Source organism: Palaemon carinicauda, chromosome 7 (assembly GCF_036898095.1).
Source record: "Palaemon carinicauda isolate YSFRI2023 chromosome 7, ASM3689809v2, whole genome shotgun sequence".
Lineage (NCBI taxonomy): Eukaryota > Metazoa > Arthropoda > Malacostraca > Decapoda > Palaemonidae > Palaemon > Palaemon carinicauda.
Window position 1 is genome coordinate 116093517 of NC_090731.1, and position 25000 is coordinate 116118516.

The window sequence follows — 25000 nt, forward strand, 5'->3', positions numbered from 1 at the left end:
ACTGACATAGCTGGTTGTCTCAACCGTTATTCGTCGCCGATCAAAGAATTCTTCGAAGAAATTTTTTATAGACTATGAAGAAATAGATAATCAATGGCATATGACCAATATATATCATAACGTTCCGAGAGGCTCTGTACGTTAGAGCACACATCACATAATGAGCCTGGTATTAATTATTGCACTATGAAATCAGCACTTCGGCGATGGATATCTGAACACCATAAGAGTGTTCTTGAACCACGGAACGACGACTTTTTTCCTCAGCATTTGAGAGGCCTCCTGGTCCATCTTTAACCCTCGCTTCTCCATCTGCATCTGGATGTAGTCATTGTTCCTTGTATTCACGTGATTGTAGCCTCCCTGGCCTACGACTGCCCAAGAAAGAACAATACCTGTCAAGATAATAATAATAATAATAATAATAATAATAATAATAATAATAATAATAATAATAATAATAATGATGATGATGATGATGATGATGATGATGATGATAATAATAATAATTTCATACCAGTATCCTACACAATCTGAGCCACTAAATCTCAGAGTATATTAATAATGTTCTGGCAACATATTTCCAGCAGTACTTCTGAGTCCGTGTAAACTATCATATTGTCAAAAGACCGTTGTAATTGAAAAATAAAAGTGCAAATAAACATGCAAATTTGAAGAAAACCTTTAAATAGCTAATCTTTTTCAGGTGGAAAATAAAACAAATAAATAACACAAGTTTCTTTAGAAATACTTATAATAATGGGCGCCTGGTATATTATACTGTAAAGTGTAATGTGGAGGCAGGTTTTAACATCGTCAACAAACATTCGGTTTTCTTTTTTCTATCATTCGTGTTCTTTTGTGTTATCCCTCGCCAGCAATATTCAACAATGATGCAGTGTTATATACTTTCGGATAGTGATCGAGAAATGGTGGTAAAAGGTAAGATATGCATCAAGAAATATCAGAAATAGAGATAGATGTTTTGTATTTAACTTATATTTGATATGTAGGTGCAATACTTTGGTCTATGGGGGAAAGTATTTGAGCCTTTTATGAAAAAAAAAGACAATCGGTGAATTAAGATTAACAAAGCAGAGACCTGAAGCAGTTCTTATTTTTCGAACCTAAACACTAACAATTTTTATTAAGAATACTTCAATTTTCGGCCATTCATAAAATTCCGATATCTGTTTCCCATGGCATTTTTACACTGTTAATTAGTATGATGCCTGGCTATGATAATGAACTTTCAGATTTTGTGAACTCAATTATGGTAAATTGATCTCTGGGTTATGAATAGGCCTGCTAGATTTTTCAAATTAATAGTTTACGGGCTTTAGTGGTATCAATAACATTGATTTACTTTGATCATTTATACTTCTGTTTGTAAAGTATATACACGCGTGATGTTAGGTGAATTTTTTTTTTAATGATTTTGAATCTGAATCTGGCTCTTCATCACATGGACCAGAAGTCTTAACCGTACAAAAAAACATAATTAGATACTTCCAAACAAGTACAGTAGGATACATATAATGACATTTTAATTGAGGCTGCAGCAGTTATAACACCTGACATTTCGAGAACAGCAGAATTAATTTTCTTTAGTCTTTGAAAAATAACTCGTCAACAAGAAAAAAAAGGAAACCGTATAATGGCTATAAACTTTTTCTATGCATTTTCGTGGAAACTGAATGGGTGTCATTGTTTGATAAAACTTGAATTATACCGGACTTTATGGATGGTTGGGTAAAGATAGTACTTTATAAATTCTGATGAGTTTCTAGTCTTCTTGTATGACACCATATAGAAACCCCAAGCAATGAGTAGTAAAACAAAATAAATAGTCTTACCTTTACAAGCATATTTTACTAGGTTGTCTAAGAAGGTTTGTTCTTTTTCTTGTGGTATGTGCTCACCAACTTCCAGACTTAAAACCCAGTCATATTTGTGATCCAGTTCGAGAGGGACTGAAAGGTCCGCCGTGTGGATTCTTCCAGAACTCACCTCTTCGATGTTGAAAGCAGAATCGAAACCTAAGGAGGAAATATATATTCAATTATATGCCCACCATAGAAAATAAATTTTTAATAATGGAAAGTGAATGATAGTGCCATTTGGGTGACTAATGAACTCGTAAAAGATATGGATATTATAGACTTCAACATGAGGGTAGACTCTAATGAAATAGGTCACTCATGAATGGGGAATATATAGGAAAATAATCAGTGGTGATCAAGAGTAAAACCATGACAGTCCTATATTGCTTAAAACCCATTAGGTAAAAACCCACAATTGGGACTGAATCAATAAAGGGGACAACTTACCTTAAGTCGGTATACCACCATGTATACCAACAGAAAATTTGTAACCTATATTATGAATGATGATAAAACATTGTTCTTAAAGGATAAAGATAAAGTGAAAATAAGAAATGAATAGAAAGTGGGAAGTATTCATATCAATTAGTTTAGAGTATAGAAATCATGATATAAAAAATATGTAGACTTGTAACTAAGAGACCAAAGATTATTTCTTATTTTCTATAAAATCCAAGTGAAAAGAAATACTATAATAAAGAACTTTAGGTTCAGACTAAGATTTCAAGATTAGGAAGTACTTTGAGCATATTTACATGTGAGTGGGACTAAATGGATTTTTTTTCGAGGATGAATATTGAGACAAGGACAATAAAATTAACTAAATTGAGGTAGAAAAAAGAGAAGATTATTAAAAGCTATTAACAAACCCGGAGATAAAAAGAAATAGATAGTCATATTTTGGATTAGATATGATCTGAACTATGCACCAAACAGATAATAAAAAGTAGTATTTTTACATTGCACTAATTGTGAGTAAGAACAGGTATGATCTGGAATGTGTACGGTGAGATTTATAAGAACAGATTCAAAAGCATATGTCACTATACAGTTTATCAGACCAGGTATGAGCTGGTCCATGCACCATATGAGAAGTAAGATCTGAATGACTTTAACCTGTTTATTACTAAGAAAAGGAGGATCTGAGAGCATTCAACATTAGGTTATTAAGAACTTGTGTGATCTTGCTTGAACATCATCGGATTGAATTGAATAAGTGTGATGATGACTACGTGCCATTGTGTTTTCAAAAACCAGTTGGATATCGGCCCTGACCATATAGTTAATAAAATTAATTATAATTTGCGTCACACCCTACACAATTGCCAAGAATAGGTATGTTCTAGCCTCCTGGCTAGCGCAGTGGTAACGTGTTTGCCTAGCATTCACATGGCCGAAGATCGATCCCAGACACCTTTAACCTTTATACGATACAGGTAACAAAACCAAGTAAGATCTGGTCCATGAACCATAAACTTCATGATATAAACATTTTCACCAAACAGAAGCAAAGCCTATTACAATATGAGCCATGAATATTATGGTTAACAAAAGTAGGTATGATATGGGATGTGCACCAAAAGATTCATAAGAAGTTTAATTTGTACTGTGCTCAATGAAAGAACCCTACAATACCAACCATGACTAAAAGTCTGACAAGAAGATGAACATGACCCATGCAATTAATGAGAACATGTATATTGTATAAGGAAACATATAATATGGAAAAATTATTTTTTATGTTTTTCTTTAACTTTGAGATTTTGTTTTGCCAAATACTTGAGAGAGAGAGAGAGAGAGAGAGAGAGAGAGAGAGAGAGAGAGAGAGAGAGAGAGAGAGAGAGAGAGAGAGAGAGAGAGAGAGAGAGAGAGAGGTAGTTAGTGTGATGATTGTTTCTTTATATCTTTATGGTTGTAGTGTGACAGTTAAATATCAGGTTTCTTTATTTTTTCTATTTTTAATGCAGGCAGCACTTCCTTCATTTCTCTTCGCAAATCTGAGAGCAGTTGAATTCTGATATTGAATGGGCTGAAAACATATTTGATTTGGATAGCTCTTTGAAGCTTTACTCTTTATAAATGTTGTCTGAGCAAAGATCTGGCAGCAATTTTAGTCTTCTGACTATACATTTTTATTACAATATAACTAAATTTAAAAAGGAGACCTTTTGGATGTCGTTTTTGTTGTTGATGAGATATTTTGAAGGCAAAGGAGGACGGTGAAGACATGGATTGAACAAGGATTTGAGTATATAAATGCTAATAATAATTAACCAAACTGCATAAGTCTTTGGCACTGGCCACTAGTTCGAATTGACTTGAGTGTTATCACCAGCCTATGGAACTGTGGCAAAGTGCCGGTTTAGACATTTATGTCTAGTATGTTACGTTATGGGATTTTTGTTATTGTTTTACTGCTTGGTCGAATTGAAAGGAGTGTTACCTTCGATCCATAAAACTGCGGAAAAGTGCCGTTTTTAGACAATTCAATCTAGTGTATGAATGATAGTATTTGTGTATACAGTATATAAAGTACATATGTATATTTTGCTTTATTGTTATTTTTGTGTAGGTTAGTTTTAAGCCAGTTTTGGGTGCTTTCCATAAATTATAGATTTAAGAGTATATAGTTAGTATAAATATGCTTACTGTTTAAGAGTCGAGTTTTAAAAGTATCGAAAATAGAAACCTTGTATTTTCGAGACGTTTGTTATTAAGTTGGTTTGATTGAAGGATGTGGGTTTACTTTGGCATCCTGCCACATTTTGCCAACCAAATAGCGATTGCCAAGGTGGGGAAGAAAACTGGACCTTTGAACAGAAAGGAATATTGCAGAAGTAGGAATTAGGGTTTTCAGGGAAAATGGAGCGTTAGGTGATAGTACTAAATGAGGAATTGTAGCTTACTAAGGACATGAACAAAAGTTGTTAGTAGAGAATGAGAGTTTGAAAAGGAAAAAATGAGAAGATGCGAAAGGAGCTGCGGGAGCTGAAGGGAATTGTAGAAAGAGTGGACGAAGGGATCGAGATAAAAAATAAGATGGAAAGAAGAGCAAATTGATAATCAAACGGGAGTTATGTTCGATTAAGTTTCAAAGATGATGAAAGAATTCATGGGTGAAGGTGCAGATAGAGAAGTTTCCTATGACGAAATGACTAATATAAGCGATAAAGCTAAAGGAAATGTTAGTAATATTAAAGAAGGTAAAGGTACTAATTACAAGAAGGATGAAAGGAAAGGTGAGAGAAAGAATGAGAGGATATTTGAAAGTGATTTGAAGATAGGAAAGCAAATATGCCCGGATGAGAGTGAGGATGATCATGATTGGGTGAAGGTGGTAAGTAAGAAATGGACCAAGAAGAATATGATTAAGGACAAGATGTAAGTGTAGAGTTAGATTTATTGTATTCGTATGAGGAAAAGGAAAACGAGAATAAATTTAGTAGTACCGATGATATACAGAAATATGATGAAAATAGTAGTAGCTATGTATGTGACTTTTTCCGTGAGTAAGAGAAATATTGTCAGGATAAGTATGGTAATAGAAAGAGCGTTTTGGCACGGGAATTAGGTGATTATTTGACAGGATATTTGTTGACTATGCACGGGGTAATAATGGTTGTAGGGGATATCAAAAATATAAGTGTGAAAAGTAGGATAATTGAACAGGCCACATATGAAAGAAAGTGTGAAGTATAGACGTAGAAACGAATTTGATGTGGGTGAATCTTTACCTGTGTATGTGTGTTGTCTAGAAACTTTACCAAGGAAGAAGTAACGGCATGAAGGGATAAATGAAAATAAAGAACTAATAAAAAAAAGCATGAGTTTGTTAATTTGAAACAAAAGTTGAAGATGAGGTGAATGAGAGAGATTGACATTGGGCGATATTTCAGACAGTTGAGTAGTATGAGTTGGTTAGGCGTATAAAAGAAAGTAAAATTGTGAGCGTAGGAACTGGAATGGACGGAAGTTAGCCGGAATTCAGAAGTTTCAAAGAGGTTGTTTTCAACAGGCCAATGGGGATATATGACTGTGTCGCAAATAGAAGCGTTAGGGTGAGAAATGGAGGAACACCTGCAAGAGAGAATGGAGTGTCTAGATGGGGAAATTGGCTTTGGAGAGATAAGAGCGCTATTGCCTAACCATATAGGTAACGCAGTTGTAGCCGTGAAAAGTGTTACAGGTGTGCAGGAAGATAAAAGAAAGATGAGTACAAATGGGTACTGAGTGTATGTTTCGTACTAGCAAATTTAAGAAAGCGAAAGTAGTTAAGATTTGCAGATGACATAGTTGTGTTTAGTGATTCATGGTAGGAGTTACAAAAGATGATAGAAGATTTGAATAAAAAAGGAGAAATATAGGACTGTAAATGAATATGAGCAAAACTAGGATAATTTTCAATGAAAATGCAGAGAGACACCAAATAAGAGTTATGGACGAACTTCTAGAGATTGTTAATGGGCATACGTATTTAGGATAGACAGTAAGTGTTTCCACAGGACACGAGACCAAAATTAAAAGAAGGGTAAGCATGGGATAGGGAGCATTTGGTAAACAAAAGGAGATTATGAAATGTAAATTGCCACTTTTTATAGAAATACAAATATTTAACTAGATGGTCATACCAGTATTAACTTATGCATCAATAATCTAGAGCTTCACTAGAACCTTAGAACATAAGCTAATTACAACTCAAAGAGCTATGGAAAGAATAATGATGGGCATAACACTAAGGGTCAGAAAAAGAGCAACATGGGTAGGAAAACAAACTAAAGTAGAGGCTATTCTAACAACGTGTAAGAAAAAGAAATGAACATTGGTAGGACATATAATGAGAATTAATGAGAGTGACAGACAATAGATGGACATTAAGAAAAACAGAATTGGTCCCTAGAGATTGTAAAAGAAGCAGGGAAAGGAAGTGAAGACGATGGAGTGACGAAAAAAAAGTTCGTATGTTGTTACCAACGACAATACCTGTGTATTCATGAAAAATTACTGGGTTCATCTCAGAATTTTCACTGGTATCAAAACTTTTCATTCTTTCCTTTGGTATAGGAAAGAGACTCAACAATGACGCGTGAATTGTTTCCTTATATATAGTGCATAAAATGGAAGGTAGGTCTCTCTCTCTCTCTCTCTCTCTCTCTCTCTCTCTCTCTCTCTCTCTCTCTCTCTCTCTCTCTCGTAATGATTACCTTCCCATGATTTAATCACTTGAGGTTTCCCCAGTAAATCTGCCGATCTCATTTCTGTTTGGTATCGCTTCGTAAGTGATGCCGCTTGGTCTTTGTTTGAGGACTTTACTATGCTGTCACCAGTTCTGAGGAAACAGCTCCCGTAATGTCCCAATCCAGCACCAAAATCTCCTACTGAAGAGCGTCCAAAAATTTCTTCAAGCCCTGCACATAGCTGCAAAAATAGAAAAGGTTTTATCAGGAATTTGAACAATTAATATCCAACAGGATTGAGAAGTGACATAGTACGGCAAGTGTTATACTTATGAAGCAGACGATGAGCACCATGAGGAAAGCGTTCAAGATTTTAAGAATATTTTGAGATTTCAAAAACAAAGTTCCCAGACGAGCAAGTGTTTATGATATCAGAAGCTATATCGGTGACCCTATATGATAAATCATCAAATACAAGAGACAATCAATTCATTTATAAAATAACCAGGTACCTTGTTATACTGTATATTATTGATTACTACTTCCGTTTTAATACATATTGGTAATGGAACACTATGAATTCATTAACTACTCAACAGAAAAGCATTTGCACTAAATCTAAACTTGTGAAGTTCCACTGATTCAACTATTTCATTGAGAAAATCCTTCCCGAATTTGGTCACAGCCGTAATAATACTTTTAGGATACTGTCAGTATTGCTTCCTGTGAAAGGCAAGACTGTAAGAATTAGCTGCCGACTTTATACTTCGTAGTGGATATAACAAAAGAGATTTGTTCTATTGCCCTGTGTCATCAGCTTTATACTGTATTAGCCTTGAACGACATGCCTAAATAAATGAGTTATTTTTGAGAGCTGTAAATCTTGTATACGGTTTATTTTACTCAAGACTAAATAGAATTATGTTCATTTCGCATTCCAACATGGTTTAACTCATTCTTATAGTTTAAAAGTTGAAAAATCTTACATTACAAGAAGGAATTATAGTATATTACCTGAATAAAAGATACAGAACTTATTTTCTGCTATTCTGTATGTTAAGGCTTACAAAGAAATCAACCATCCTTGGTGCTTTTTTTTGCTATTTTAGTAAAGTAAGCACCCTTACCGGTCCATCCCATACGTTATTTCCTCCCTGAAACGTCTTCGTGTCTTCAAGACAGAATCCGCCTGAAGGAAGCACGCCCTTGGTAAGACAGGCCAGCTTGTTGGTCAACATCTGTATAATTCCTTCTTTCTCCTCCAGTTCTTCTCTCTGCTCATGAATTTCCACCACGTCCTTTGGAAGTTTAAAAAAAAAAAAAACCACAACATCTAAAGATAGAGCTGTTTAAAATTATCAGGCTTATATTTCTCACAAATATTTATTATTTTTCATTAAGCCATAGAAAGTACTTCCTTTTAGTTTTAGATACTGTGGTAACTATAAAAACTGAAGCCAAATTAATGGTAAATTGTAATCTCTCCGGATAGGATTCAGTCCATACTTTTTGTATTCAAGTAAAAAAGCCATAATCCACAATACCACGTAAAGGGTATTGAGGATTACAATATCCTTATCTAGAGCTAATTTCCTTAAAGTAAGATCAAAGTCCTTTAAATATACTCGATTTTATTGAAAAGAAGTTGCTTAGAGCTAACATAAGCCGGCTCGAATCACCCTGGGGAAGATTACAACTTCATTCATTTCCCGTTTGTAATCAATGGTAAATTTATTAACGTTTCCAGTAAGTGTAAGGAAATAAAATAATTCCAGATGTTCCAGGTTTATCAATGCTACTAATATTACTGATATTAGTAGTAAAATTACTATTAATGTTAAGAAGGGATGGTGAAAGATGTAGTGGAGACATTAAGTAACTATATCATTCTGGTTTAATTTAATTTTTAGTGACCCCTCTATTTTTTTTGGCTTCAAGATTACACACTCTTTCCCTATATTTCAGTTCAATCATATTTTTATTTTTAGAGTAGCCAATTTAAAGTAATTTCCATTTAATATTATTATTTATTATGCATCTTGTTATGCTCATTGGAATTTTACCATCAAATATCTAAAGAGTTTGCTAGATTGCCCTAATCTTAATTTCTAGTAATTGAATATACATTTGACTCTAAGATACAGTTCAAGACGCACGAAAATATCACATTAAGACCAGTTTATGACCTACTGTATAAATAAATGCTTAAGTGAAAAGTCCACAGAAATCCAAATCCTTGGAACTCTTGTTGCATGAAAATTAGCAGATAAGGAAAATACTAAAGGTTAATGAAGGTCGAGGTCTGATAATTCGATGTATCATGTTTGTCCAGAGCCAAACGACATAGGTTTAGACTGTCTACACCATAACTTTCTAAATTTAGCTAATAACTTACTCAACGACAGTCATTTTGGGACAGGTTCGATCCATCATTTGACTAAGGAGATGAGTGTTCTGTCTGTAAGTTTTCATACTTTTTTAATCCTTTTATACACGGAGAAGCCAGGGATGTTATCCAGGTCTGCTATTGGCAGGTAAAAATTGTATATAATATCTGGTGTTAAAAAAGGGCTTTTCAGAAAAGGTCACAAATATTTATAACCACATACATATCATATAAAATTCTAATGTGTCTGTCAGGGGTCAAGATTTAATGTATTTATGGTCATAATGGATGTTTCAGGATTTATTGTTAATCCATATCAGAAGTTTACAGATTTTAGTCATATCGTGCTCTTGATAAGACGCACAGCTGGTTCCAGTTACTTTGCCTAATGTTTCTAATGATAATTCATGAAGTGCAACTGAATTATCAGGACTAGAGTACTATCTGAAGGTCTTTATTCAATTCTTTTTACATAAAATTCAAATGATTGAAAGGGTAAAAATTTCATGATTTTGAATGATGATAGACTTTGAGGAGTCATATAAAGCATTTTTGTGCATTGTCAGGCTAAGGAGTTATCTTTAATTTTATTATTAAGTATCCGGTGACCTTTCATAATTTCATTTTTTTGCGAATCTTTGGCATTTTTTTTACTTTTACTGTAAATTATTGTAAAGTTAAATGATTTTCAATCTCCTAATATTATTGTGTTAATTCATTGTTAACACCACTTTTTAGAATCATCCTATTCTATCCCAGGCGATTTTTTTTCCCTTTTTACGTAAGAGTATTCTTTGGTAGAGAAAGTCGGTCACCTTATCACCATTCTAATTTTGTTCACCAAAGCCGATGGTGATGAACGAAGTTGACTTTAAGATTATGTGTAAATTGCGGCATACTCCAGTTGTTTGCCCCTCCACACCATCTGTCGATAGCTTCAACAAATTTACGTAACTATGTTCCTAGACTGTCAGTTACCGAAGGACATATCCATAAAATGAACCCTCATCTATTTTCTTTTATGCCATTATTCATTGCAAAATATACTGTTACGTTATTCTAGGATTGGTTTGAATTTATAATGATACATGCCTTAAAAGATAATTCTAGCTTTCAGAGGTAGAGAATACCTACCAATTTCTTTTTATATACATACAGTGTATATATACAAACATAATGACATGATGTTTCTACATAATCAGCTCTGCGACCTGAGCCTGCCATCAAGTCTCAGGGGCTACATAACTTTCATAGTCTTCTCCAATATCCGATCTTTACGTCTTAATTTGCTGATGGGGTAAATGATTGAATTTTAGAGTTGTATTTATGAAAGAAAAGGTTTCAATCTTCTTTTCATATTGCAAGGAAACAAACAAATCTTGGGGAGGGATTTTTTTAATATGTTAGCAGCCAACAAAATACATCACAAAGATGTTTCCAGTAGATGGATGTCTGCTCACTGTTTACCCCGCCCCACAACCCCCTTTCTTTCTATGTATATATCGAAACTGTTCATTCCTTTCAGAGTCTATTGAAATATTGCTTGATTTTTATTAAAGTATTTTTTCCTTAGAAGAAATGGTAATGTTAAGTCTTTTAATCCAGTGTTAAAAAGATTTCAGAAAATTACAGGTGTGAGAGAGAAAAAAAAAGAATATTTGGGTACTGTCTACATGATGTGATTAATCATTTAATGCTGGAAATTCTTATCTTACTTTATTTATGCAACCACGTGTTCAAAACTTGTTCAAATTGAAATTATTGGAAATTTTTAATTCAATTCCTTTGTTGTAATACTTTTACCAGATTTGAATGTCTCAAAAGGTGATAACTATTTTGAATAAGCATTACCCTGCATCCTATTTTCATTCATAATTAGGTGAGTAGTTTCATATGATAATTACCATGTCGACAATTAATTGTTTACGATAGACAAGGAAAATGAAGTTTCTCAAAACTTAGTTAATTTTTTTTTAACATATTTAATCATGTTCTCATCTCCTCAGATGAGTAAGATACAGACGAAATATTTTAAAATTGATTGTTACCTATTTTTTTTTCATAATGTAGTTTCTTAGTTTGATTTGGTGTTAACTAGACGACCTTAATTCAGTGCTATTTCTTTTGGGCCTATTTATCATATTTTCTGGACATCTGTTGAAAATTTATGATGAATTAATCTTGACTAGAACTAGGAATTTCTTGCAGACTTACAATAGAAGTTCCAGGGGGGATAAAAGGTCTAGAGGTCCACAAGACATAAGACATTTGTCATTGATACTTTTCTGATACAAAACAGAGGTCTTTTTATGCTGCCAAACTTTGTAAATATGATAATGCATCTGAGAAAGGATATGGTGCCTATGTTAAAGCTTTTTGAGAATCTTGTATCGTAATGGGTGAAAGATGGATAGGCCCCATTAAGTGGTAGTTACCATGTTTATGTTTGCTTGGCGCCTTTTTGTGAATGCATATTAGATGTTGCTGTATAAGGCCTTCATCTTGAAAAAGGTGAGCCCAGATATGGCTTCAATTATTCTGGGATAGTATTGTAAATGGTTAAGAGAGATCCAAGCAGCTAAAAACTCTTGTGACCAATGGTTGTTATCAATATTTATGGACTAACTTCTCTTAATTTATGGTACTGGATGCAGCAGCTCCTGTGGTGAACAATGTCATAACAGCAGTGCTGAACACCAGCCAAAGGTCCACTGCTTTACCAAATGCCGCTATCACTGTAAAGCATTGAGGGAAAAAACTAAAGATTATAGCTCTCCCTGACAGCGTATCTTAATAGTTGACCTTCATTCATCTTGAAGGCAGCCTCACGCTCACGTTAGCCACTTTCCATACCTATAATGCCCTTTAGTTCTACCAAATTGTGCAGTTCAATGCTCAGGCCTGAAACTATACTTTCAAAGTAACTGTTGACAAGTGCCCATATATCATCATAGCTCTCTACATGCCAGGTTCCAAACAGTTCCTTCAGATGGTGGAGAATGTAGTTCCCTTAGCCAATTGCTTCTTATGGTTCCACCATGTTCAAGGAAACAGGTTACTTCTAGTCAGGGATTACCTCTGTAAACTAATCTGTTCCCGAAGAGCAGTTTGAAGATGGATCTTGCAAGGGACCAACAAACTATGGGATATAAATCCATACAAAAACAGTCCTTACTATACACCACTCAAGGAACTACAAGGCTTTTATCAAATAGCTGCTATGCCAAAGTATATAGCCCTCAGATAAAAGAGACTTTTTTCATTGGAAATTTGGGTGCGAGGGTCTAAAGTGTCATCAAAACGATGCTGTCAGATAAAGGGGCAGTAAGGCTGCAGCAGCTGCCAAATCAACTAACCGTCAGAGATGGCCAGACTGGTTGCATGATGCAGAGAAACAAGTCTCCCTTTTGATGTTTTCTCTTAGAAAATGGAAATTTTTCTACATCCCCGCTGAGATGTTAAACACACAACACCTAGTTGATAACGGCACATGCAAATCGTTCATCACAGGCACACTGAACTAATGATTAAATCCAGCCCCCAATAACCTCTATCTATTTACTGCAAACAACGACCTGCTAAAGATTTATGGAACCAGAAATATGAAAGTAGCATTTCGCGGCAACCCATACAGTTGGATGTTTATCACTGCTGACATCACCTTCGCACTTCTTGGAACAGATATCCTGAAAGCACAAGACGTGCTGGTATCCTAGATCTATCCACACAGAAACTTATTCAAAAAGACACCCCTATAGCCCCAGTCATTCTAAGAGCAGCAACAAGCTCTATGCTTGTACTCAGGACCTCACAAACCCTATGAAACAAAACATCAAACATAACATTATCACAGCGGGCTCCCTTGTGCATGCACATTTTAGACGGCTAGCTCCAGACAAAGTAGTTGATACAAGGCAGTTACTAGCCACTGTAGGTCCTTAGGACATAGCACAGGCAGGAATCCACCAGAGATCCTCCACCTCGTGGTCACCTCCCTTCGACATGGATCCTATACGAGATGGCATATAGCAACCTTGTGGCGACTACCAGTGACAACTTTAAAAAAATATCCCCTACTTAACATTGCTGACATATCTAACCTGCTTTAAAAGGCAAGAATATTCCCAGAAATCGATATCCTAAAGGGGTATTTTCTAGTCCCAGTAGCAAAAGAAGACAAAATAAAGATAACAACCGTTTCCCCCTTCGGGACATATACTTCTAATTAAGATATTTCAAACTTCAAAATACAGGTGTTATCCTTCAACGTCTCATGAATAAAATTTTCTGAGAACTACCCCGCTGTGTCGTTTACGTCGATGCTATCCTGATGTTCAGCTCCCACTACTGTATATACATTACATTAAAGGCATCAGAAAATTCCTTGCCAAACTTTGAAAAAAAAAAAATAACGATATAGAGGTCGAAAATAGAAGTGTCAATGGGGGAAGAATCCAGAAAAATTTCTGTCTTCAAATATGCCTAGAAGGTTCAGGCTGTTGCTGATTTCCTAAGGCAGGAAACATTAAAATACTGCATATATTGACTGGCATGATCAATTATTATTATCGTTTTATACCCAACTTGTCTAAAATCCTGTCTCTCTAATTTGAATACTTTAAAGAAAAACTCAAAACATTATGCTGGTGGGATGAGCAAGAAATGGCATTTCAACAAGTTAAAAAAAAAAAAAACCATTGTTTTGATGCAAACTAGTGTTTGCTCTCTACAATAGGTCCCTTATACTATCTACGTATGCAAGTAGCACAGCGATGATCGAGGTACTAAAGCAGATAAAATATGATGGATGATGACTGCTAGCATTTCTTAGCAAGGAGCTATCTCCAACAGAACAGAAATACTCAACATTCAACAGAGAACTACTAGCAGTCTACCTCACTATCAAGTATTTCAGACACATGCTTGAGGAATGGTAATCTATGTTGTAAATGGACCATCAGCCCTTGATTCATGTCTACATAAAAAAACCCAGTATACTGATAAGGGCACCAATAGTACCAACTATCTGTGTTCACTGAGTACTCCTACACCATTCGGTTTCTGAAGGGCTCTCCTGATGAAGCTGTAGATCTCTTTCCGGAAACACCACTAACGCAGCCAAGGCCTACAATGCTTCCAGCAGAAAAGGCTCACCCTATCATTGAGGAATTTCATCATAGATGATGAAGAGACAACCACTTCCTGTTGGACGAGTACCAGATGTCCTCGCCTATGTCTTCAATTGTTTTGAGGAGAAAGGTTTTGTACCTCACCCATAATTCATTACACATCAGGCTGCTCCACCATCTTCACCTTAACAGAGCAATACATTTGCAGGACAAATAAGACAAACATTAAGAAATGGCCTCGTGAATGTCTTCCCTGTCAAACATTCAAGATCTCAAGACACACAGAATCTGGTATAGGAGCATTCAAGACAAGTTATCACCGCTTTGCTCATATTCACTTCAATATTGTGCAACACTTAACTCCCCGTTAGGCGTATAAATACCTTTTCACCATCATTGACCTGAATATCAGATAGTCCGTAGCAGCACTTGAAAAAGCAGATGTCAGAAAATTGATCAAAAGCTCTATCAATTGGATCAGCAAGCAGCGACCAATCTCTACCAAATGTAAGGACAGAGGATGAATAAAGGATTTACCATGAATCTTATTAGGTCTGAAAACAGTTCCCCACTCAAGCCTCAAGGCCTAGCCGATGGAAAAATTATATAGAAAATTGTTTGATCATATCTAGACGTATTTCAGGATCAAAACTAGGCCCACCTTCCTCTCTGATGCTTTTAGAGCAGGAGAATAAATTATTCTAGCAAGAAAAAAATACACCGGGGGCAAGAAATCCTACATCCCTATATGCATTCGTCAGAATAGATTCACACTGCCCCCTCTACCTGTCACTCAAGTACTCGGGACCTTATTGTAGTGACCTGAGTTCTTTTTAAGGAGATGGGGAGAGTGTTGTAAGAACCGTCAGCCAATTTTTGTGAGTGATATACTGGACACCAAAACATGACCTATCGTTGATGTCATGAAAACAGTCTTACAACTAATATAAAATTACAAGACAGCATTGAAGATATTTTTGTTTGTTTCAGAAACAACTGTATTTTATCTTTAAAAGATAAACCAATACCTCATAACAAATATTGTAAGCTTGAAATTCACATGTATAAAACATTTTGTTTTTGTAAGTTAAATCTATTCCAAGCATTTATCAGGTGTGAAGAAATGCACCTGGATTATAATTGTGAAGCTTTTTCGAAGTAAATATTTCCAGCTTCCATTCCGCTTGCAGGAAGTAACTTTATGTCAGATTTCTGTGTAAATGAATTAGTTCATAACAGACAGCCTCCGTCACCACACTATAGGTTTCACCTCTTTCTTAAGAATTGCGAGCAAGTTTGATACTTCTAAACCGCCAGAGCTTACTGTACTATATAGCTAACCTCCAAGAGACAGACAAAGGAATATGTAGAGCCTATGTCTGCCTATTCACAGGTGTCATATCAAGAGCTGTGTTTCTGTATCAACCGTATGTCACATAATCGTAAATAGTTCATTTAGCTCCATTGAAACTTTCATCATTTGCCAGCGGAGAGGCATTTGCTTGGTTTCAGCGCGCAAAAGTCCAGTTTTGCATTAAGGGCGTGCCTTGCGCAACCACCAAAGCAGATTATGTTCTCGTGGCGATACCCGAGGACACCTTCTCGGAAATATCCGACCGGCTCTGTGAACAAGGAGACACCCCAATAGCGTATGAAGCCCTCAAAACATACCTTCTGCAGCAGTACTTGCTGTCACCAGCCGCCCGTATAACAAAGCTTTTACAGCTCTCTCAACAACCGTTGGGCGACCAAAGGGCTTCGCTCGCCCTCAGGGAATTGACCTGTATCGCTCGCCTGCAACCTACTGCAGACTGCTCTCCTCTTAAGGTGAACCTACTTCGTGCCCTTTGGATACGCCGTTTACCCAAACCTGTACGCGCTGCCATACCCGATGTCGATAGTTTACCCATAAAGGACTTGATGACTAAAGCCGACGCCCTTATTGACAGCCACTTCAAGACCTCCCTCAACGCCTCCACTCCTGACGAAGAGGATGCCTATTCAACGTCAACCGAAGCTGACATGAATGCCGTAGGACATACACGCCTACCCCGTGACGTGCCGAAGCGGCGACAAAGCCACCCACCACCCACCACTCGCTCGCGCCCCAACCAACGACTTCTACAACCATTTACTACCTCCCATCCGCCGCGGTTTTGCTACTACCACTTCAGATTCGGGGCAACCGCGAAGAAATGTGCCAAGAATTGTCAGTGGGCAGAAAACGTGTAAGTAGGCCATCGCTCATGGTGGCCTCCCGTGTCTCTAATCTTTTCTTTTTACATGATACAGGATCGGGAGTGCGATTTTTGGTAGACATGGGTGCTTGTTGTTCTCTTTTGCCAAGGGAGCTCTTCAGGACACAACGTAGTCTGTCTACGTCTGCCGACGTCCGCTTGGTTGCTGCCAACGGATCTGCGATACCCACCTACGGTTACGAGAACCTCACATTATCATTCGGAAACGGCATATTTAATTGGAAGTTTCTCTTTGCTGGCGTCACATTTCTTATCCTCGGTGCGGATTTCCTCTCTCATTTCCACCTTCTGGTCGATATCGCCCACCGACGATTGGTCAACGCAGACTCGTACTTGTCGACACCTCTTCAACCCACTCCCTCCAACCTCGCTCTCCACATCAGCGCACCCACGGATGCCTACGCCCACCTCCTCACATCGTATCCGGAAGTTTTCTGTCCAGAACTTAGCTAAACTCCCATGGCCCCTGCCAAGCACAGTATTCATCACCATATCGAGACAACGGGGACCCCAGTCTTCGCAAAATTCAGATGTCTGGCATCGGAACGATTGGCAGCCGCCAAACAGACGTTCGCCAAAATGGAGGAAATGGGCCTTTGCCAAAAGGCCTCCAGCCCATGGTCATAACCCTTAAACATCATTCTGAAGAAAGACGGCTCTCTCCGTCCGTGCGAGGATTACAGGCGCCTGAACATGCAAACAGAACCGGATCACTACCCCCTCCAAAACATCGCTGACGTGACCTCCTACCTGCACAAAGCAGGGGTATTATCAGGTGCTTATGAACCCAGAAGACATCCCCAAGTCTGCCATCACCATTCCGTTTGATACATACACCTTCAATTACTCCTGTTTTGGCCTTTGTACTGCTGGGGCCACGTTTCAACGTCTCATGGATGGCCTCTTAGGGGACATCCCTTTCTGTGTATGTTATGTGGATGACATACTTGTGTTCTCCTCCTCAAAAGAGGAACACCTCCGTCACCTGCGCATCATGCTCGACCGCCTGCAACAAAGCGGCCTTGTAGTCCGGTACGACAAGTGTACCTTTGGCACCAACGAAGTGTCGTTCTTAGGGCACCGCATCACTCCTGAAGGAGTCCATCCCCTCCCTGAGAAGGTAGCAGCCTTTCAGGACTTCCCCGAGCCCTCGACCGTCAAAGCTCTGCAGGAATTCTTGGCCATGATCAACTATTATTACCGTTTTCTGCCAGCCATTGCCACCACTCTTGCTCCCCTCTACGCCTCCATCAAGGGCAAGCCAAAGGACCTGAAGTGGGGTCCCCTTCAAGGCCTTCTGCAATACAAACAAGGCCCTATCAACTGCTGCGGCTCTCCCTTTTCCTATCCCACACGCCCCTCTCCCTCTCTCCACCGACGCCAGCGACGTCGCTATTGGTGCATTACTTGACAGGTGGTCAGCAGCTTGCCCCACACAGTGGCCTTCTTCAGCAGAAAACTGTCCAAGGCAGAATCGGGTTATTCTACCTTTGATAGTGAATTGCTGGCGGTGTACTTGGCTGTCTGTCACTTTCGCCATTTCTTAGAAGGTACGCCCTTCGTCATTTGCACAGATCACATGCCTCTGGTGCACGCCTTCAATCAACAGTCTGACGCCTGGTCCGCCCGTCAACGCCGACATCTCTCCGCCGTGGCTGAATACAATTGCACCCTTCAATATGTCCCTGGGAAAATGAATCCCATTGCCGATGCCCTGTCAAGAAACACGTTGGCTGCCGTTCAACTGGGATTGGATTACAATGCCCTTGCCGAAGCCCAATGACAGGATCCAGAGTATCAAGTATGTAAGACATCCTGCATGTCACTCTGTTGGGAAGATTTCCCTCTCGAAGACTCCAACGTCACCCTCCTCTGTGACGTCAGTACTGGTAGACCGCGACCTTGGATTCCTGCTCCCATGTGCCAGCAGGTGTTTGATTTCATTCATAGCCTTTCACATCCCTCGTGCCATTCTAACGCACAGCAGCTGAAGACGAAGTTCATTTGGCACAGCATTTCTAAGTATGCTAAGGATTGGGTCTGCGCCTGTACTTCTTGCCAAACTTCCAAAGTACATCGACACAAGGATTCAGGAGTGGGCACCTTTCCTCAACCTCAGCATCGTTTCACACACATTCACGTCGACATTGTAGGCCCCCTACCCACATCACAAGGCCATCGTTACCTGTTTACCGTCATCAACCACTCCACTCATTGGCCTGAAATCATTCCTATGGAAACTGCAACGTCCGCCTCATGTACATCTGCCTTACTCTCAGGATGGATTGCAAGATTTGGTATCCCTGAGCATATCACTTCTGACAGGGGTACCACTTTCACCTCTCAATTGTGGACATCATTAGCGAATCTCCTGGGCATCACCCTACATCAGACAACGGTCTACAACCCCGCTGCTAATAGAATGGTTGAATGTTTTCATCGCACCCTCAAAGTAGCTTTGATGTCCCACTGCAAGGATTCCAACTGGTTTACTCAGCTTCCCTGGGTCCTCCTGGGACTAAGGACCACTCCTAAAGACGCCCTCGACGTCCCGGCAGCTGAAATGGTGTATGGCGACCCGTTGATCGTCCCTGCCGAATTGTTTCCCTTTACAACCTCCTCCGACGATCTCCAGCACATACGTTACATCGTGGGAAAATTTACTTCATGCCACCAGACTTATAAGCTCCTCAACGAAGCATCACATATCGATAGACTTGCACTCTGCGACGCACGTCTTCCTGTGCAATGACACTAGCAAGCCACCACTAACGCCCCCTTACACGGCTCTTTCCTTGTGATCTGACGCAGTCCGAAAGCATTCCTACTAAACATTTGTGGCAAAGAAGACTGGGCCTCCATTGATCGTCTAAAACCTGCTTATCTCCTGCCAGATGACCCACCTACAGTTCGCCTCTCTAGATCAGGGCGCCCTATTTAACATGTACAGTACAGTATGTCATTTTTAGGGGGGGAGCCATGTACCAACCGTGTGTCACACGATCGTACATAGTTCATTTTGTGTATATATTATGCTTGTATCTTTGCTCTTCCCTCGCACTAAAAAGAGCCTGAATAAACATGTGTGTTTTTCTCACTGGTAACGGTGTCGATTTTGAACATGAAATTTGTTGTTGCCTTGAGCTTTTGTACATAAAGGAGAGTGTTCTATAATAAACTTACTCAGTTGCTTTCATCCTGTCTTTGAGTCACAACCTTCTCTCGGCCTGTCACAGTTTTCTACATGTGTCTGTCTTCCTCAAAATTTTGTGTGTGCTTATTATTATTATTGTTATTATTATTATTATTATTATTATTATTTAATTTGTAGCCATAGTTGAAAAAGCCGGATTCTATAAACCTAAGCCCATGAGCTTAAACAGAGAAAATAGCCTAATAAGGAAAGGAAATAAGGAAACAGACAGAAAGGTGGAAATGGATGTACCGGCAAGCAAGAAATCTCTAACCTAAAACAGTGTAAGACCATGGTACAGAGGCTATGGCACTACCTAAGACTAGAGAACAAATGCTTGACTTTGGAGTTTCCTTCTCTTGGAAGATCTGTTTACAATAGCTAAAGTGTCTCTTCTATCCTTATCAAGTGGAAAGTAACCACTGAACAATTATAGTGCAGTAGTTAAATCCTTGAGTAAAGAAGAATTGTTCGGTTATGTTAGTGTTGCCAAGTGCATGAGGAAAAAAGAGAATGTGTAAAGAATCGACCAAACTATATGCTGTATGAGTAGGCAAAAAAAAATGAGCCTTATTCAGAGAGAGATCCACTGTAATACTATCTGCCCAGTCAAAGAACACAATAACTCTCTAGCAGTAGTATCTCTATAGGTGGCTGGTGCCGTGGCCAACCTGCAGCATGCTACAGACTACCATCAATCATATTTTTCGAGAACACTCCGTTCTTCATCTCCAATATTATTCAGAACGTCCAACACCTGGGAGGAATACGTGATTTTCCCAGTTGTAGAATGTGTCCCAACAAAACCCCTCTGCTAGTACCTGGGGTATACTACAAATTAGTCTCAAATAGCCACATGTTAAGCAACTATTTTCTTGTCTCATTTCAAGTGAATTCTTGTCTCTTACTATAAATATACCTTCTCTCTTTTAATTATCTTTATTTTAAGTAAGGTAATTCTTTTTTTCGTTCTAGAGTACCCACCACTTTCTTAAAAAAAATAGACTAAAACCTAACGGGTTCCAGAAATTATCAATATTGATTATATAATTTTTGCTGGTGTAATGACTCTAATAATAAAATATATAAATAAGAAATACAAGAATTCAAGATTATCAGTAACTTCATAGAAAATCAGAATGATCAATAAAAATAATCACGAAAATAAATTCTAAAATCAGTGGTGAGTGGGATCAAATATGTTATTTAGTGTTCAATGAATATGATGTGCTTTGATACCTTGTATAATGTAAGTTATTTCCAAAATTAATACCAGCTGTTTTGAAAATGGTTGAATTCAGAAATCAATCCATTACTGATCTACTAAAAGAATTGGGTAAAACTTTAATGATCCTGTCCTTTAAGAAGTAGCCTATATATTCATTATTCAAAGACATATTATCCTTACTCCTACATAAGACGAATTTTGGAGCGAGTTACGCAAACATGTTATTACGGTGATTATATATAACAAAGAAATGCTCTGGGACTCCAGGCCTTTGTTTTTGAAGTGTCCCTATAGTGCTCTGAAAGTGATTATTATCTTATTTGATCAGGAACTATATGAAAGAGATATTGATGCATAAACTTATTTGAAGATATCCTATTTAGTAACTGTATTAAATGGAATTTTTTTCATATCACTAACGATTCTGCATTCAAAAATCATGTCTTGGGTAATTCAGTCGTAAGATTTCTATGGTATTAATTGCAAACTCAATTTTGTACTAAGAATGAGCTTATTGTCATAATTGTATGCTTAAATAGGATAGTTGATACATTTTGCATATCAAAATACCTTTTCAGCTTTGTATTTTATTTTTTTTTCGAGTTTTTATCAATTTACTTGATAATGTAAATACGCCATAATTGAATTCTAAATATTTTGCATGAAAATTGCAGATCCTATGTTTTTTTTTTTCTCTCCAAAATGGAGAGAATGAAAGCTATGGCACTAATTGGTGGATTTATTTTGCTAATTTCCAATTGTACAATTTCATTTTTGACATACTCACCAGGGGATTTCTAGGTGGGTTGTATATTGTCTTTACTGAAGCTACACAAAGAAGTATTAATGCAGCAGCTAGAACGCTGATTAAGATACGATTCTGAAAGAAAGAAATTGCCATTTTAGTGTAAACATATGGTAAAAAAGGTGTACTTTATATCTCAAAGTCATTCAGAGAAATTGTTTAGAAATATTCAGTTTCCTAACAGAATAAAAGGCCAAATGAATTACTAACTATATAATGACAAAGGAGGATTTGAGATCTCAGGAATATTCGAATTAAACAGAGAGGTAATATAGTTGGAAAATCTAAGTATCATGACTGCTAAATGGACGTGTGGATAGCCAACCTATTTTCAAGGACAACTAAAATACAGTAGCAGGTTAAGTCAAATATAATATATAAACTTCAGGTTAAGAGTAAAGTTACAAAAATAAGGGTAACAGTATGTTCCTGTAAATTGACATATCCAATTTTTTATCATGAAGTCTTAATTAAAGATAAGTAATTAGTGTTAACAAAGTATTGGAAGGGATCACGAATGTTAAATAATTTTGAAAACTTGGATCAGAAGAGATTTTATTTCGATAAATAAATGGCAGCAAACAAAGACAGAAGCAATCATATAGAAAAGTCTTGCAAATCTAGTGCATATGAGATGAAAATTTAAGTAATAGTAGAAACATTATATAGGATATTTTATGAGTATTAACAAATGAGAATTAAAAATTAGCTTACAAAGTTATTCATCTGTCTGTTCATTTTCAAGATGATCTTTGCTACGTGACGATCCGCCAAAGTGGTCACACTAGATAAAACTGTAAAAAGAAAGAATGAAAATAAATCAATATTCCTCAATCATCCAGTGGAGTCTTGAATGAATTTATTTGGCTCGCAGAAATTTTGACCTTCAAGATCTGAAATCCTTATTCAACATATCAATTGATTAGTCAACAATTCACATAGTAACTCCTCAAAGGATGTCAAGCACTAATAAGTAACATAATAATTACATTATTATCTATGTATGGTCATTCCCCTTAATAATCCTGATAATAAAGAATAACTTCAGTCTCTTATCTTGGCTATCCTTTTTGTACTAATGTAGATAATTGCTTCAGCCCTCTTTATTCATTAAACATTTATTAGTCCTGTAGCAGATCAACAGATCTACGGAACTGTAAACTTAATCTACATAAAAAGAGGAAGGGAGTAGGTCTTAATCCTGATAAAAGTAGAAGTCTGCCTAGGATTGAAGAGGATGACTAAATTAGGATGACAATGCTAATGTTTAGCAGCCATAAGAAAGAAACAATCGCTAGACCTAACAATCCACAGATTGGCAATTTCACATATTATATGTCTTAGTAAGTATGATCATTCCATCTGAAATAAGGGACTTTCTCACTAATTAACAATAGCTGAAATTAAACCTATGGATAAGGGGCACTAAGGTCTCCCACGATTGCTTGGTGGAAAACTTTTGAAGTCTGACCCTGGAACATGTTAACTGACCTAGCAAAATCTAGTAACTTGAAATAGAACGGAATATGGTATGACATGAGTGGTACAATTGTTTCAGTGACGTGAGGTACTATACTCTTAACCACCATTTGCATCTAATTGCAGAATAGTGATGAGTCTATATTTTTGATAGATATGATTGGGTCTCATTTTAGATTAAGGCAATGAGGTGGAGTACCGGGTAATTCTAGAAGAATAGCTAATATTTATTTTTGTATTGTACTACCTAACTTAAATTTTGTTAACAAAGGTACTCAACGAATTTGTAAAAGGGAATATTTCCAGTTATTCTTCCCATAATTATCAATTAAGTGCTGATCAACAGTGAAATCAGGCTATGACTGTTCATTTACCTTGCTTCTTGGAGTTCCCATAAAGATAAGGATGTTGAAAAGAAAATTCAAGATAATAGGTTATTTATGTTCAACACTATAGTAAAAAAATATGATAATATGTTAAATCATTGCTTTAGGAACATGCGTTCATAGAGGTTAAAGATTCACTGTGAAAATTCACCTCTGACCAATCGATATAATAATTCTAAGCCCCCACCTCTCACCAAAATAATTGGTTCTTAAGCCCCAGGCACCTTTTGGGGAATTATTATTTAACTCATGTTAGCCCAAAAGCTATTAAGGATAGGTCTATACTGCTTATGCGTATCTTATAGCTGAATGAATTTCATTTCAATTAAAATATGATTTTAAATATTTTATAAGATTTTCATGTGTGAATCATAAAAAAAAAAAATTATGCATTAATTAGAAATATATATTTAATGGCAGCGATGAGAGATATATCTGGACATAGAATATGGCCAATGGCGCCCAAAGGTTTAAATTTTTTGGCTCTGGCAATAGGGTAATCATTGATCTAGTGTTTCAGCCTGTCTAAAGGTTAGAGCCTATTCCAAGTATCTTCAAACTCAAGCTTGCCTTTACTCCTAGGCCTTATTTTTGCTAAAAAATCAACCTTTTCAAGACCGTGATGAGTATATGTCTATGTTGGTACATTTGTGAAACTAATGTCAATTAACGCAATTTTTTTTAGAGTTTGTTTCTTCTATTAATATCACAAGGCGCTTACACGCACAACTTAAGTACTTCATATACTTTGTTGTGGACTATTTGTTTAATATAAATTAGCAAATATTAACTATGTTAAAAAAAACAAAAAAACATGCTGTAGAGTCCTCGCAGGCATGGTTTTCGGTTGAACAGGCAGGGTTCGAATCTCTGCCCGGCCAGAAGCTATTACCATAAAAAAATGAATTCCGATGCATATATATTCCCAAGATAGAATTCGGTATTAAATGCCATTGTGGTTGATATTTACATACACACACACACACACACACACACACACACACATATATATATATATATATATATATATATATATATATATATATATATATATATATATATATATGTATATATACACA

General features: G+C 37.0%; 1 protein-coding gene across 2 annotated transcripts in view; it reads right to left on the reverse strand.

The window, feature by feature from the left end:
• The window catches only part of LOC137643625 (uncharacterized), a 58098-nt gene that overhangs the window by 477 nt on the left and 32621 nt on the right, over positions 1 to 25000 (reverse strand). For both annotated transcript variants that reach the window (XM_068376343.1, XM_068376342.1), the window contains exons 2-7: positions 22771 to 22850; positions 22039 to 22131; positions 8185 to 8355; positions 7085 to 7298; positions 1857 to 2039; positions 1 to 395 (exon numbers count right to left, since the gene is read on the reverse strand). The exon at positions 1 to 395 is cut by the window's left edge and continues 477 nt beyond it. In XM_068376343.1, coding sequence (XP_068232444.1) covers positions 193 to 395; positions 1857 to 2039; positions 7085 to 7298; positions 8185 to 8355; positions 22039 to 22131; positions 22771 to 22794 — 888 coding nt within the window. In that variant the 5' untranslated portion in view covers positions 22795 to 22850 and the 3' untranslated portion in view covers positions 1 to 192. The remainder of the gene's footprint in view (positions 396 to 1856; positions 2040 to 7084; positions 7299 to 8184; positions 8356 to 22038; positions 22132 to 22770; positions 22851 to 25000) is intronic.